The sequence below is a fragment of the Hemitrygon akajei genome, chromosome 2 (genome assembly GCF_048418815.1).
Source record: "Hemitrygon akajei chromosome 2, sHemAka1.3, whole genome shotgun sequence".
NCBI classification, from domain to species: Eukaryota; Metazoa; Chordata; class Chondrichthyes; order Myliobatiformes; family Dasyatidae; genus Hemitrygon; species Hemitrygon akajei.
The window spans coordinates 36,788,809-36,805,756 of NC_133125.1; the positions used below are offsets into that span (position 1 = coordinate 36,788,809).

At 38.2% G+C, this 16,948-nt stretch overlaps 1 protein-coding gene across 4 annotated transcripts in view; it reads left to right on the plus strand.

The window, feature by feature from the left end:
• The window catches only part of vps13a (vacuolar protein sorting 13 homolog A), a 345,233-nt gene that overhangs the window by 221,250 nt on the left and 107,035 nt on the right, over positions 1 to 16,948 (plus strand). For all 4 annotated transcript variants that reach the window (XR_012101939.1, XM_073070330.1, XM_073070344.1 and 1 more), the window contains exons 45-47: positions 645 to 805; positions 1,511 to 1,626; positions 11,964 to 12,252. Coding sequence is in view for 3 of the 4 variants with exons in the window: in XM_073070330.1 (XP_072926431.1) it covers positions 645 to 805; positions 1,511 to 1,626; positions 11,964 to 12,252 (566 nt within the window). In the remaining variant the exon portion in view is untranslated. The remainder of the gene's footprint in view (positions 1 to 644; positions 806 to 1,510; positions 1,627 to 11,963; positions 12,253 to 16,948) is intronic.

A 16,948-nucleotide genomic window follows, 5' to 3' on the forward strand; every position in this document is an offset into this window, starting at 1 on the left:
GCCTATGCTTGGCATTCAGCAGCATTGTTATTGCCTAATCGCATACCATACTATTCTGGCATTACTAGTACCAGAACTTAACCGGATCAACTTCTGGACTACTACCACTTCACAAATAGGTCAGAAGTGGATAGTCATTGGGAAGTGAATAACCGTATGACTGCAAAAACAAATTGGGAATGCAGGATTAATGTACTCTTGCCTAATGTTCAGTGGGTGGTAGAAAAAAGTTGACATCACCATTTAAAAAAAACAGTCTGCACATACATTATGCTGCCTGTCAAATGAAGCACTAATTCTGTCTATCAGCATCATAATGTATGACATCAATAAAATCCATTGAAATAACATTTAAGTTCATCCTCTGTAGCCATATGTGAATTCTCAACTTTGATGTGAGGCATCTTGGAGTATGACCAGCTTCAAATTTTCACCCAACTTGCAGTCTTCCTGCCTTGTCAGTAATACTTTGAAATGAATATCTAATTGTTTATTGTGCCGGCAAAAAAGTGTGTTAATTATTTCTGTTAACACAAAAGTTTTAAAGTCTGAATTTAGTGTATTCATTTGGGAGCTTAGTTAATGTGTGTCACTTTAAGATTTTTTTTTATCAATAAAGCATTGTCCTTTTAAATTTCACACAGCTCCTCAGGGCCACACTGCAGCTGACAAAATTCCACTGATTAAGTTGGGTCGCCGTTTGTACACCATTACACACGAGGAATCAATTGTTGAGCGAGCCATTATATGCCAGATTGATGCAGTGCAAGGAAGCAAGAGAATAACAATTCGTTCTCCTGTTCAGGTATATAGTTCATTTCATCCACTGTACTAAGAATGATTTGTCACTTAAATTTGCTGACCTTTATTAACAGATTACTTTTGAGCTATGTATTTTCTAAATGCTGTGATCTAAATATAGAAATATGCCTAACACAAATCTACAATTTGATCATGACCATTGCTTATTTTTGAAAAATTAGAAAGTAAAATATTAATGCAGTAGATCATGTAAACCATCAATATAACTAATATCTCTGCTACTTTGAATTAAATTCTTTCATACAACTGTTATTTGGATCGTCTGAGAAAATTCCAGTGGTTTAATTTTTCACACAAGGCACTTCATATTCTTGGGTGAATAGGTTTAATGGATGATGGAACTATTATTCTCATGTATAGTGCAGTAGTGTCAAATTTTGATAGCTATTCTCATTCTTCATCTGGCATCTTTTAAGTTGTTCTTTCACCAACCACGGTGGAAGACCTGCACCATTGTATTGAATTGTTCTGCTGGTACATGAATCTTACTTTTTTCTGTGGAGTATCAAAAGGTAATCCAATACAAGGTATTTCAATTAAGAAAGTCTCTTTTGGAGTATCTCTTTATATCTTTTTGTTTATCAATTAACAAAAGTGGGAATTTCTAAATTGTAACTTTTGTATTTATATTATTGTCCATTGTGGAATTCAGTCTTGACTCCTGACTTAAACTTAATATTATTTGCAGATAAAAAATCATTTTTCGTTACCTTTCAATGTGTTTGAAGATATGGAATCAGAATTGAAGATGCTTGGTAAAATTCAGCCAAATGAAGATTTCAATGTGCCTTTGCTTTCTTACAGGTATTTGAGTTAAATTATATAGTCTTAATTATTTTAATTTTGCATGGAACAATTTATTTTGTATTGTGACAAAAAATAACATAATAAAGCCTTGTATGATTTCTCAAGGTATTCTTGCTCCTGTGTACAGTATTTTCCATCTTAACTGCAGGATTGCATTATGAGACTGGTGTATTAAAGTCCCCCAGGAGTATTTGTATATCAGTATTTCCTAATTTATTGCCATGTAAGTAACACTTGGCCTTGCTATTTTGCTTACTGAAGTGGAAACATTCTGAACTATCTAAATTATACACTGCCCACCATGTATTTCCCACTTACCTAAATTTATTTTTCAATTTCTTTTGCATTCTTATCTGTAGTTCTATCCAAGTCTGTTATCCTCAGACTGATTGATAAGACATTTCTTTCACTCATCCAAGCCAATCATTTACAATATAAGTAGATTAAACCCAACCAATGCAGTAACCCACTAGTTATGACTTACTTATTCCTAATCCTGTTTTCAGTCTGTGAGCCAGTCAGGTTTATCATCCTCATCCCATTTTGCCAACTATTATGTAATGTGGAACTCTCTGTCTTTCTAAAAGTTAAACAGTACAACATCCACTGGTTCACTGTAAATCTATTTATCAGTTAAATCCTGATGGAAAAAAGTACATTTTATTTGGCAAACACAACTTCACTTTCAACTGTGTTGATTTTGTATAATCCTGTTGATGATTTTAAGATCCTGTTATCAAATGCTTTTATAATAGACCAGTGAAGTTTAGTAGACACTCTTGTTCTCAGGTTTCTTTATTATTCAAGATTTTTTTTCTGTAGAAATGGAAGGCAGCTAACTAAAACAATAAGACCATTAGACTTGTGGGCAGAATTAGGTCACTCAGCCCATTAATTCTGTTCCGCCATTCTGTCAAAGTTGATTTGTCATCCCTCTCATCCGCATTTTCCTGCCTCCTTCTAGTAACCTTTGACATCCTAACTAACCAAGAACCTATCAACTTCCACTTTAAATATACTCAATGACTTGGCCTCCACAGCTGTCCCTGGCAATGGATTCCACAGATTCATCACCTTCTGACAAAAGAAATTTCTTCTCATCTCTGTCCTAAGTGGATGTCCCATAAATTGTGAGGTTGCACCTTCTGGTCCTAGACTCACCCACTACAGGAAAATTCCTCTCCAAATCCTTTCAAAAGTTGATAGACTTCAGTGAGATCCCCTCTCATTTTTCTAAACCCCAGTGAGTACAGGCCCAGACTCATAAAATGCTTCTCGTACGCTAACCCTTTCTTTCTTGGAATCATTCTCGTGAGCCTCTTTTGGACCCTCTCCAGTGCCAGCACATTCTTTCTTAGATAAGGGGCCCAAAACTGTTCACAATACGCCAAATGCGGTCTGACCAATGCCTTATAAACCCTCAGCATCGCATCCTTGCTCATTTCTTCTACCCCTCTCGAAATGAATGTTAGCATTGTATTTGCCTTCTTTACCATCAACTCAACCTACAAGTTAACCTTTAGGTAATCCTGCATGAGGATTCCCAAGCCTCTTTGCACTTCTGATATTTTTTTAATATTCTCTCCATTTAAAAAATAGTCTGTGCCTTTATTTCATCTACCAAAGTGCATGACCATACACTTCCCTACACTATTTTCCATCTGCCACTTTGCCATTCGGCCTATCTGTTCAAGTCCTTCTGCAGACACCCTGCTTCCTCAACACTACCTGCATTCCACCTATCTTTGTATAGTCTGCAAACTTGGTCACAAAGCCATCAGTTACATTATTCAAATTGTCGACATGTGACATGAAAATAAGCAGTCCTAATACCAACCTTTGCGGAACGCCACTGGTGGCAGCCAACCAGAATAGCCCCCCTTTATTCCAAATCTTTGCCTCCTGCCTGTCAGTTAATCTTCCATCCATGCTAGTATCTTTCCTGTCATACTATGGTCTCTTGTATTGTTAAGACCATAAGATATAGGAACAGAATTAAGTCATTTGACCCATTGAGTCTGCTCCGCCATTTCATCATGGCTGATCCATTTCCCTCTCCTGCTTTTTTCTCGGAACTCTTCATGCTGACTAATCAAGAATCTATCAACCTCTGCCTTAAATGTACCCAATGTCGTGGGTTCCACAGCTCCCTGTGTAACACCACTAGCCACTGGCAGCCAACCAGAAAAGGCTCCCTTTATTCTGGCTCTTTGCCTCCTGCCAATCAACCAATGCTCTATCCATGTTAGCATTTTTCCTGTAATAGCACGGGCTCTTAATTTGTTAAGCAGCCTCATGTGCGGCACTATATCAAAGGCCTTCTGAAAATCCAAGTACACAACATTCGCTAATTCTCCTTTGTCTACCTTGCTTATTACTCCTAGAAAGAATTCCAATAAATTTGGCAGGCAAGATTTTCCCTTAAGGAAACTGTGTTGATTTTGGCCTATTTTGTCATGTGGCTACAAGTACCCTGAAACAATCGACTCTCAGCATCTTCCCAACCACTGAGGTCAGTGGAGTGATATTTATAATTTTCCAGTCCTCTAGAACTATTCCAGAATCTAGTGATACTTGAAAGATTATAACTAATGCCTCCACATTCTCTTTAACTACCTCTTACTGAACCCTGAGGTCGAAGTGACATCTAGCTTCAGATCTTTTTGTTTCCTAAGCACCGTCTCCCTGGTAATGGCAACTGCACTCACCTCTGCCCCTTGACACTGTTGAACTTCCAACATACTGCTAGTGTCTTCTACAGTGAAGACGTGCAAAATACTTAATCAGTTTGTCCACCATTCCCTTGTCCCCAGTTACTACCTCTCCAATATTTTTCAGTGGTCCAATATCTCCTCTCGCCAATCTTTTTAAATCTGAAGAAACTTCTGGTATCCTTTTTGATACTATTGGCTAGCTTACTTTCATATTTCATCTTTTCTGTCCTTATGATTTTAGTTGCCTTCTGTTGGTTTTTTTTAAAGTTTCCTAATCCTTTAACTTCCCTCTAATTTTTGCTACATTTATGCCCTCTTTTGCTTTTATGCTGTCTTTGACTTCCCTTTTCAGCTACCGTTTCTTCATCCTCCCTTTAGAACACTTCTTCTTAGTGGATGCATCTATCCTGCACCTGAAATTGCCCTCAGAAACCCCAACCATTGCTGATCAGCCATCATCCTTGCTAATATCCCCTTCCAGTCAACTTTAGGCAGCTCTTCTCTCATATTTCTATGTTTCCCTTTACTCCTCTGTAATACTAATACATCTAACTTTATCTTCTCTGTTTTACACAACAGGTTTAATTCTATTATGATCAATGCCTCCTTTGGGGTTCAATTCCCTAATCAAATCGGGTTCATACATAACACTCAATCCAGAATTGCCTTTCCCCTCATGGGCTGAACCAGAAGCTGATCTAAAAAGCTATCTTAAAGACATTCAACATATTCCCTCACTTGGGATCCAGCACCGATCTGATTTTCCCAATCTACCTGCATATTGAAATCTCCTTTATTACATGCCTGTTTTATTTCCTGTTGAAATTTATGTCCCATGTATTGGCTACTGTTTTGAGACTTGTGTATAATTCCCATCAAGGTCATTTTACCCTTGCAGTTCTTAACTCTACCCACAAGGATTCTGCATCTTCTGGTCCTGTATCACCTATTTCTAAGGATTTGATTTGTTTTTACCAACAGAACTACCGTACCTGTTCTGCCTGCCTGTCCTTTTGATACAATGTGTATCCTTAGATGTTAAGCTCCCAACTATGATCGTCTTTCAGCCACAACTCAGTGATGCTCACAATGTCATACCTGCCAACTCTAACTGCACTACAAGATCTACATTGTACTGTATACTGTGTGCATTTGAATTTTGCCTCCATGTTACACTTCAACTTATCCCACAGACTACAAATTTGCCCTCTCATATGCCTGTCCTTCCTCACAGACTCACTACACACTGCATTAACTTGTATACCAACTACCCCATCACTCCAGTTCCTATCCCCCACCAACTTAGTATAAATACTCCCTTTAATCTGCCTTCCTTACCTTTCTGATGTGAATGGTTTTGCCACATAACACTCAGTGTTTTTATGCAAAGAGTGCTTCAAATTCTCTTTTGAGTCCATTGAACCAATTTTAGTTTTAGAGATTCTGGTTTACATTTGCCATATATGACCTCCCTCTGTCCAAAAGCTTAACTTTCCACATCTCGACACTGCAGTTTTTCTCCATTCTTTTTTACAAAACTGCTCAAGCTCTGTCAGATTGCATGGGGATCATGAGTAAACAGCCATTCCTGTGTGGCTTTGGTTTTAGCTTGGGGCCATTGACTTGCTGGAAAATAAATTTCTCTCAAGTCTCAATTGTCTTGCAAATTGCGTTAGTTTTTCCTCCAGGATTTCTCTGTATTTTGCTGCATTCATTTTACCTTCCACCTAACACAACACTTCCATGGCTTGCTGCAGTGAAGCATCTCCACAACATGATGCAGCCGCCACCATTCTTCACAGTAGGGATAGTTTGCTTTTGACGTGTGGTGTTTGGCTTACACCAAACATAGCGTTTAGTATGGCAAAAAAACTCAATTTTTGTTTCATCAGATTATAGTACCTTCTTCCATCTGACTTCAGAGTCTCCTACACGCCTTATGGCATACTCCAGCCGAGATATCATTAGTTTTTTTTTTCAGCAGTGGCTTTCTCTTTGCCATTTTCCCATAAAGTTGCAACTGTTGAAGCACCCAGTCCACAGATGTTGTTTCTGCAGTCTCTCCCATTTCAGCCACTGAAGTTTATAATTCCTCCAGAGTTGTCATAGGACTCTTGGCGGCCTCCCTCTCTTGTCCCCTTGTTGCACAGTTACTTGGTTTTTGATGATGGCCTGCTCTAGCCAGATTTACTGCTGAGCTGTATTCTTTCCATTTCTTGATGATTGACTTAACTCTACTCCAAGGCATATTCAGTGACTTGGAAATTTTCTTGTATCCATCTCCTAACTTGTGCTTTCCAATAACCATTTTCTGGATTTGCTTAGTGTTTTTTTTTGTCTTCATGATGTAGTTTTTGGCAGCAGTTGCACCCTCCAGATACAGGTATATTTTTAGTACTAACAATTGACACCTTGATTGATTATGTGCCTTCTAAATCCAGTTGGCTGCACCAGTGATGATTTGGTGTGTATATTAAAGGGGATGAATACGTATGCAATCAATAATTTTGTGTTTTATATGTGTAATTAAGTTAGATCACTTTGTAGAGATCTTTTTTCACTTTGACACAAAGGAGTCTTTTACTGATGATCAGGCTCAAAAAAGCCAAATTAAATCTGCTGTGATTATATGTTGTAAGATAATAAAAGGTGATAACTTTAAAGAAGGTGAATACTTTTCGTAGGCACTGTTTGTACCTTGATGATAAATTAATTTTGAACTCGAGGTATCAAAAAGAGGGCATTTTTCCAATTGTGTGATGGATGCTGTTTTCTTGAGGCACCACCTTTTGAAGATGTCTGAAGATGGGGAGGGTTATGCCAATGTGGAATTGACTGAGACTATAACCTTTGCAATCCTGTGCATTGGAATCTCCATGCCATGCCCTGATGCAACCACTCAGAATGCTCTTCACTATACTTCTATAAAAATTTGCAAGAGTTCTTGGTGACATAGCAAATCTCTCTTAATCCTGTTGAAGTCAAGCTGCTAGTGTACTTTCTTTGTAATTGCAGCAATGTGTTTGTCCACTGATAGAAGGTACAGCTGCTGTTGTACAACTCTAGTGACCTGGGTTCCCAATTTTTTCTCTCAGTACCTGCAACATTATCAATAAGGTGATGAATACCTTATGGTGCAACTCAAACTACCTGCGTCTCAATATCACCAAGACCAAGGAGATGGTGGTGGACTTTAGGAGATCTAGGCCTCATATGGAGCCAGTGATCATTAATGGAGAATGTGTGGAGCAGGTTAAGACCTACAAGTATCTGGGAGTACAGTTAGACGAGAAGCTAGACTGGACTGCCAACACAGATGCCTTGTGCAGGAAGGCACAGAGTCGACTGTACTTCCTAAGAAGGTTGGCGTCATTCAATGTCTGTAGTGAGATGCTGAAGATGTTCTATAGGTCAGTTGTGGAGAGCGCCCTCTTCTTTGTGGTGGCGTGTTGGGGAGGAAGCATTAAGAAGAGGGACGCCTCACGTCTTAATAAGCTGGTAAGGAAGGCGGGCTCTGTCGTGGGCAAAGTACTGGAGAGTTTAACATCGGTAGCTGAGCGAAGGGCGCTGAGTAGGCTACGGTCAATTATGGATAACTCTGAACATCCTCTACATAGCACCATCCAGAGACAGAGAAGCAGTTTCAGCGACAGGTTACTATCGATGCAATGCTCCTCAGACAGGATGAAGAGGTCAATACTCCCCAATGCCATTAGGCTTTACAATTCTACCGCCAGGACTTAAGAACTTTTTAAAAGCTATTATTAATGCTTTTTGAGATAGTGATTTAGATGCACATCATATTTTTTTTACTGAGTTAAGTATTGTATGTAATTAGTTTTGCTACAACAAGTGTATGGGACATTGGAAAAAAGTTGAATTTCCCCATGGGGAAGAATAAAGTATCTATCTATCTATCTATCTATCTATTTAGTGCAGTTCTAAAACAAAAACATTGAAGCACCTTGATTTTATCTAAACCAAAGTAGTCCAGTTGAATGGCATTATAAGAATCTAAACTTTAATTACATTAATCTCAAGTTTTCTGTTGATGTTGGAGATGGTAGACAGTACATGTACTGCAGCAACTTATCAAAGCCCCATCAGCATCACCTCCTAAATCTGAGCTTTACTGGGAAGTGGAGGTGGAGTCAAAATTACAAGTTGATTTGTGGGCTTGCTTTGAATATTTAAATGAAAATGCAAAGGTAGGAACCCTTGGCTATTGCACTTTCTAAAGCTAAAGATATTTGTGGAATTTTCATAAATGGGACTGTTCATAAGAACTCTCTTTATGCTGATGATCTCTTAGTTTATATTTCGATCCTGAAGAATCCATTCCTAGTTTATTGAAACTATTAAACGATTTTGGAAAGTTTTTGGGATATAAACTAAACCTTCATAAAAGTGAATTATTTCCCCTAAATGATTCTGCTTCTATATATGATGACATTCCTTTTAGAGTTAAGGACTCATTTAAATATTTAGGTATTATTATTACTAAAAATTATAAGGACCTTTATGAAGCTAATTTGGTTCCTTTAGTGGATTTTATGAAGCAATTATTTTGTAGATGGAATCCACTTACACTTTCATTAGTTGGCCAAATTCATGCAGTTAAAATGATGATTTTACCAAAATTTTTACATGTATTTCAAAAATCCCTATTTTTTTAACTACGAAGTTTTTCGATCAGGTTGACTCTATTATTTCATCTTTTGTTTGGAATAATAAAAGACCAAGAATTGGTAAATATCATTTACAAAAATTTTAAAAAGATGGAGGTCTTACTTTGCCTAATTTAAGAAAGTATTATTGGGCTGTCAATATACGTTATAAGTGTTTTTGGTTATATTGGGCTGATAGAGATGAACGACCGTCTTGGGCTAATTTGGAATTGAATGCTGTGAAACAGTTTCACTTAACCTCATTATTAGGAGCTTCTTTACCTGTATAACTGGCCAAAATTACTAATTTAAGTTCATATCCTGTGATTAAACAGTCATTACGAATTTGGTTCCAGTTTCGTAACTTTTTAAATTTTAAAATATTTAAACTTTTTGGTTTAATTTATCGAAATTATTTATTTAAACCTTTATTAAGTGATCCTACTTTTCTTTTTTGGAGGAATAAAGGGGTTTATTCCTTCATGGATCTGTTCCAGGATGGCCGATTGATGTCTTTTGAGAAATTGGTAACTAAATACTCACTCTCATATTCATATTTCCTGCAATATCTTCAGGTTAGACACTAATTACAAAAAACTTAAGTAATTTTCCATATATACAAGATTCTGACCTGTTAGATTTTATTTTAAAAATGAATCCTTTAGTGAAGGGTTTTATTGGGAAAATTTATAATTTATTGTTATAACAGCACAATTAGCCTTCACTTAAGATTGAGCAAGTTTGGGGGAGAGAGCTTAACATGACCCTGATAACAGAAGATTGGTTGCAGATTTTGAAATTGGTTAACTCTTCTTCGATCTGTGCCAATCACTCTCTAATTCAGTTTAAAATTGTACATCATTACTATTTAACAAAGAAGAGACCGTCTAAAATGTTTTCTGATGTTAATAGTCAGTGTGACAGATGTAAAACTGAGACAGTTACATTGACACATATGTTCAGTACTGAAACATTTTTGGAAGTCTATTTTCTCTACAGTTTCTAAAGTTTTTAAAATTAATTTACAACCTAATAAATTGACAGTTTTATTTGGTATAGTCCCTCAATATATTCATGGTATTTCTCCGTCAGACCAACATGTAATTGCATTTGTTACATTATTGGACAGAAGGGCTATTTTGTTGAAATGGAAAGACGTTTCTGCTCCAACTTTGATACAATGGTTCTCACAGGTGATGTTATGCCTTAGTTTGGAGAAAATCAGAAGTTGAACTTCGATCCTCAGTTTGATTTTGAGAAAAGGTGGGGTTCATTTGCCCGCTACTATCATTTGATTTGAGTTAATTAATATGGTTTCCTTCCAATTTTTTTTTAAATGAATTTGAGGTGGTGGATTGGTTTTTTTTTTGTTTGTTTTTTTCAGTTAGTACAGATTTTTTTTAGTTAGGGGTTCTTTTTTTTTCCTTTTTCCTTCAAAAAATATTCTTAACACTATTTTCTCTTATTATTATTGATATATTGCTTAGCTTTGTTAATCAGTTATTTGCTAATTTAATTCTTTATTGTATATAATGACATATTGACTCAATGTATCTTTTTTTGTTAATCTTCAATACTAATTAATAAAAAGATTTTAAAATGAAATGAAAATACAAAGGTTGAGTAAAGGAAGGGAAACGTGAGGTGGACAATGTGAAAATTATAGCAAGCTACTTTAATTAAAGAAGATTTAAACTGAATTGAATTGACTTTATTATTTACATCCTTCATATGCATGAGAAGTAAAAATCTTTGCATTACGTCTCCGTCTAAATGTGCAATTATTAGTCATTTATAATAAATAGTATGTACAACAGGACAGTCAGTAACATCGAAATACAATTGTATCCGTATGAATTAATCAGTCTGATGGCCTGGTGGAAGATGCTGTCCCAGAGCCTGTCGGTTCTGGCATTTTTTTGCTGCGATACTGTTTCCCGGATGGTAGCAGCTAGACCAGTTTGTGGTTGGGGTATCTTGGGTCCCCAGTGATCCTTCGGGCCCTTTTTACACACCTGTCTTTGTAATTGTCCTGAATAGTGGGAAGTTCACATCTACAGATGTGCTGGGCTGTCCACACCACTCTCTGCAGAGTCCTGCGACTTAGGGAAGTATAGTTCCCAGACCAGGCAGTGGTACAGCCAGTCAGGATGCTCTCAATTGTGCCTCTGTAGAAAGTTCTTAAGGGGGCCTTAAGTTGAAACTTCAACTGTCTGAGGTTCTTGTTTGCCTCTACAAACAAGAGTTTGTGTAACAGCTAGCTCCCTAAGGTGGATGTAAAAATTTCATGGTACAATTTTGCCAAAGAACAAGAAGCTTGTACTGACTGCCATCATTAGCATTGAATCACCATCATTAAAAGAAGCTAGTCCAGAAATTGTATCTGACCACGTCTAGCAGCTTAGTGCATGCACATTAGATTAATCAATGCACTTTCCACCTAACAAAGCTGGTTTCCGCACTTCGGAATGTATTTGAGTGGTTGTATAGCCTATTAGATGCCCCCTGGGCATTATGGGCATCATGTTTTCCATGGTTTCTTTTTTTTAAAGGAAAAGGTGTTTATATGTTGTCTTTCATGAGAGCTATTTTTATAATGTCTTTCCAACAGCTCTTTACACCATTGTGAGGTCTGAAGTATAACCATTATTGTAAAGTGCAACAGTGTAGTTAATCCTCAAAGGACTGTCAACGTTTCTTCAAACTGTGCCATGGAGGATAGTTTGTATTTTACGTTTTATCAGTGAGACAGCATTTTAAGCATTACTACACTCAGTTGGCTTGGTGAGCTTTATGTATTTTTGCTATGAAGTGCATTAGAAGATCATTGTATGTTTGAAGATACCATCTGCAATTTGTATTTTGAGGCAGAGAATAGGTTTAAATACATTTGCTAATTGATAAAGCATAAATGTTCATTTATCATTTTAAAACACATTTTCTTTTTTTTTAGATCAGATCTCCGTTTACAATTAATAATGAAGAACAAGGAACCATATGCTCCCTGTGAAACTATCACTTTTGGTCATTTAAATACAAATACTAAAGTTGTATTTAAGCGTGAGTGCTGTTTTGTTGGGAACAATGAGCAGGACCCAATGATGATCAATATAGTTGCAGTACATGACACACTGACATCTGACAATCCCGATGAAGACAAGGATGCATATGTGCTCCATTTGTGGCCTACTGCAATTCTTCAAAACCTTCTGCCTTGTATGGTTGATGTATGCCTAACTGAGGTAAGTTTACTGGTATGTTTTATTTATGCACCTTTGATTGTGCTCAAATGTTTTTCTTGTTTTTCTTTCTATGTATCTATAAAAATCCTGCCATCAAGGGAAGGGAACTGGATGTAATGTCATTTTATTTGAAATTGTTTTAACAATTTTGTAGCTTTATAGTTGTAGCTATATATGTCTCTATATTTAGTTGTCATTCTAGATTTGTTTCCTTTTTATCCTGTATTAATTTCAGTGTAATTACTTAATAAACCAACTATTTTGTCACTTGCTCTGTTTTACCTGGATTGACAGGGGTGTGGAACTGTGAGCAGGGGAAAGTTATTGGATAAGGCAGTAACCAGTGAGAGCATATTTAGTAATCCTGGTAGCTAGGGGCACAGTAAAAAGAGAGTTGGAAGTAGTTAATTGAATTGCATTTATTTCAATGCACAAATATTAATAACTGAGGTGGATAAACTTGGATTCGCTCTGGGGTTTGGGATGTTATAGCCAGGACAGAAACATGGCTGAGAGAAGGGTAGGACTGGCAGCTCAACATTCAATGGTATAGGTGCTACAGGCATGACAGAGATACAGTTAAGTGAGGAGAGGTTGTTGCCTTTTTGCTAATGGAGAACCTAACAGCGATGCTTAGAGATGACATTCTTGGAGAACTGTCCAGTGAGGCCATTTGGGTAGAAGATAAAAAGAAGGCAAACATCATTGTAGGGGATTATATTATATATCCCACCCAACCCCCACGTGGACAGTGCAATGTGTAGAGAAATTGCTCGTGGTTGTAAGAATAATAGAATGTATAAGTGGGAGATTTTAATTTCTTGGATATTAACTGGTCCACAGTGTGTTAAGTACCAGGATGGAGTGGAATTTGTGAAATGTGTCCAGAAAAGTTTCTTGATTTGTTTCATTGTTAGCTATTGATAATGTTCTCAAAGACTGGAAGGTAGCTAATATTGTTTCATTGTTTAAGAAGGTTAGCAAGGTGTTACGTATTCAGGCAACAATAAATATATATGAGTTAGGCAAGGGTTTTTATAACAAATAACACGTTTATTAAACACTGAAAACAAACCCCCCAAAAGTAAACAAACACCAACGTAACCGGAAAACAGCTGCTGTGCGGCAACTTCACAGTTCTTAAAGCGATGCAGCTCTAGCAGTTCTTAAAGCGGTATTGAAAAAAAACAGTTCTTTAAAGCAGTATGCCAAAAGTTCAAAATGCTCACAGTCCATTTAAAAGGAGAGATTTTTTAAAGGCGATTCAAATTCTCTTCCACGTCATTGTCCTTCGATCCCCGGCGTCAAACTCTTCCCACGTAGAATTTTATAAAACGTAACGGTTTAAAGGCACTGACCTCTTCTTCCACACTTTGTCCTCAATCTCCTGCTATCCCAGCAGAGATTAACACGAGAACAGTCAACGAAATCCTTCCGAATGAGGAGCACACAAGGTCGAAACCATTCCACCGTCGAAAATCGGTTCTCCTCGATCTTTAACTCCCAAACTTTTATCTTCACTCTCCACAGTAAAGAAACTGCGGCAATGACCTTTTAAACTTTAGGCATTAGATAAAACTTCATTTTTCAACTAAACTGCGTCATAACATTAAATCACGCAGTGGCATGAAGTCAACTTGGCAAATTCAGCCACGAACTGCCCCTCCCCACAGGGTGGGGTCTTCCTTTTATACCCTGTGAAAAAAAACTGTCACATGACCTCTACTGGCGGGAAAATGACGTCACTCCACCATCACAAGACCATTACCTCAAGTCCAGTATAACTTCAACCCCAGTCATGTGACAAGAGTACCACTGTCACCTGTCACGGGTACGTAACAAAGGACAAGCCTGGAAGTTACAGAATGGTCATTTTGATTTTGGCAGGCAAATTACCACAGAGAATTCAGAGGGAGACGATCTACCACCTTTGGATAGACAGTCTGACTTGAAGGAATTAGCATGGCTTTGTGTGTGGGAAGTTTGATGAATGTGAATATTGTTGAGGTCTCCGAAGAGGTAAAAGAATAGGTAAGGGAAGGGCAATGGATGTTGAGTATTTGGACTTGAGCAGGATCTGTGATAAGGTAATGCATGGACGGTTGGTCTGGAAAACTAGTTAGATAGATTCAAAATTGGCCAGGAGATATGAGGGATAAATTGGTAAGAAAGGAGACTGATGACTCGTGGTATGCCCCAGGTGTTGGTGTTGGAACCTCTTGTTATTCATTTAGATGTGTATGCACAAGGCTTGATCAGCAAGTTTGCAGGCAACACAAAATTTGGATATATCGTTCATAGTGAAGAAAGTTATTGCAGATTACGGAGAAGCCTTGATCAGTTAGGAAAATGGGCCGAGGCAAAGCAAATGGATTTCAATACAGGTAAATGTAAGGTAATGCTGATGGAAAGTAAAACCAGCATAGAAAATACTATGAAAGTTAAGGTATGAGGGAGTGTTTAAAAAAAAAAAGATGGAAAAAAAACCCAACTGCTGACAAAACTCGGGGAGTCAAGCATCATCTGTGGAATAGATGAAGGTTCTCAACCTAAAATGTTGGTTGTCCATTTTCCTGCACAGGTGCAACTTGACCTACTGAGTTCATCTCGCAGTTTTGTCTCAGATTCCACCATGTGAAATCTCTTGTCACCTTTTCTTCAAAAAAAAGTCAAAGTTCAAAGAAAATTTATTGTCTATGTACATGTATGTCGACCCAAGGATTTATTTTCTTACAGGCATACTCAATAAATCCAATTATCGTAATAGAATCAATGAAAGACTGCGTCAACAGGGCAGCCAACTAGTAAGCAAATACAAAAAGAATAGAGAAAATAGGAATAATCAATAAGCAATAAAAATCGAGAACATGAGATGAAGAGTCCTTCAAAGTGAGTCCATAGAATGTGGGAACAGTTCAATGATGGGGCAAGCGCAGTCGAGTGGAATTATCTCCTCTGATTCAAGAGCCTGATGGCTAAGGGGTAATAACTGTTCCTGAATCTGGTGGTATGAGGCTGAGGCACCTGTACCACCTTCCTAATGGCAGCAGCAAGAGAGAGCGTGATCTGTGTGGTTGGGGTCCCTGATGATGGATGCTGCTTTTCTGCAACAGCACTCTGTGCAGTTGTGCTCAGTAGTGTGAAAGACTTTACCGGTGATGGACTGGGCCACTATTTTTTTTGTAGGATTTTCTGTTCAAGGGCATTGTTGTTTCCTTACCAGGCTGTGATGCAGCCAGTCACTACTCTCCACCACGCATCTATACCACATTGTCAAAGTTTTAGATGTTGTGCTGAATCTTAGCAAACTTCTAAGGAAGTAGAGGCACTGCAGTTCTTTCTTTGTAATTGCACTTGCAAACTGGGCCCAGGACAGTTCTTCTGAAATGATAACTCCAAGGAATTTAAGGTTGCTGACCCTCTTCACATCTTATCCCCCAACGAGGACTGGCTCACGGACCTCCGGTTTCCTCCTCCTCAAGTTAATAATCCACTTGGTTGAGTGAAGAGCCAATGAAATGGCATCTGCTGTGGACCTGTTGCTCCGGTTGGCAAATTGGAGCAGGTCGAAGTTTCTTCTCAGGCAGGAGTTGATATGTTTAATCACTAACCTCTCAAAACACTTAATCACTGTGGAAGTAAGTGTGACTAGACTATAGTGTTACGTACCCCGTAACTGGGTCACTTACCAGCAAAGATAGAGAGGTCCGTTGAAGTCTGATGGTACTATTTTTAACAGTATTTATTAGTAAAGATACACAAAAATAATATCAATGCAAACATACAGATAATATACGTTGTCAATACTAAATCTAAAGGTGCGGGTATAATAATAATCAATAAGAAATAAGCTGTATCGTTGTCTAGGAGATAATGAATTGTCCAATGGAAATGTACAGTTCACTGCAGTTCCACAAGCTGCCGTCTTTTGGTTGTCGCTGTGTTGCACTTTGTTGGAGAGAGAGAGAAATAGGAATAGAATGGGAACAGTTACCCTGCGGGTTTTCCAACCTTTATGAGTTCGATCCGTCGGAGTCTCGTTGGGGGTGGCCGTTCACTTGTGGCCTCTCCTTTAGCTAAAGCCGTTCTTCCGTGGTGAGGACGCACACGAGCCCCCCACCGGCTGTCACTATTAAACGCTGTCACAGGATTTCTAGCATGTCTTCTGGTGCGTCTGAGGGGCTGTTCCCACAGACCCTCTTTTTATCCTGACTCACAGGGTCTCAGGTGTCAATCAGGTTGGGGATGATGCAATCCTTTCACCAACCTCCTCCTTGGTTCATTGCCTGGGGCTTTGATTGCATCGTCCAGGATGCAATACACGTCCGTCTCCAAGAGACAATAGCCGGTATCAATGGGTCCGCCTTTTGGAGGCCAGGACACATTCTAACCCTTTTGTGGATTCTGCATGTCTCTCTCTCATTTCCTGTGTCTCCTGAATTGACTCAATAGTGATCTTGCGATTCTCACAAAGGAGGGGGCTACCCCCACACCCTTCGGCCCCTCAGAGCTGTGGTACATTCATAACAATAGCCATTGAGGCAGTTTGCTACATTCTTCTTAGAATCTGGTATAATTGGAGCCTACTTGAAGCAGGCGGTACCTCAGATTGCCAAAGCAAGAGGTTAAAGATCTCAGTGAATACTCCACTCAGTTGATCAGCTCAGGTCTTCGGTACAAGACTAGGTACCCCATC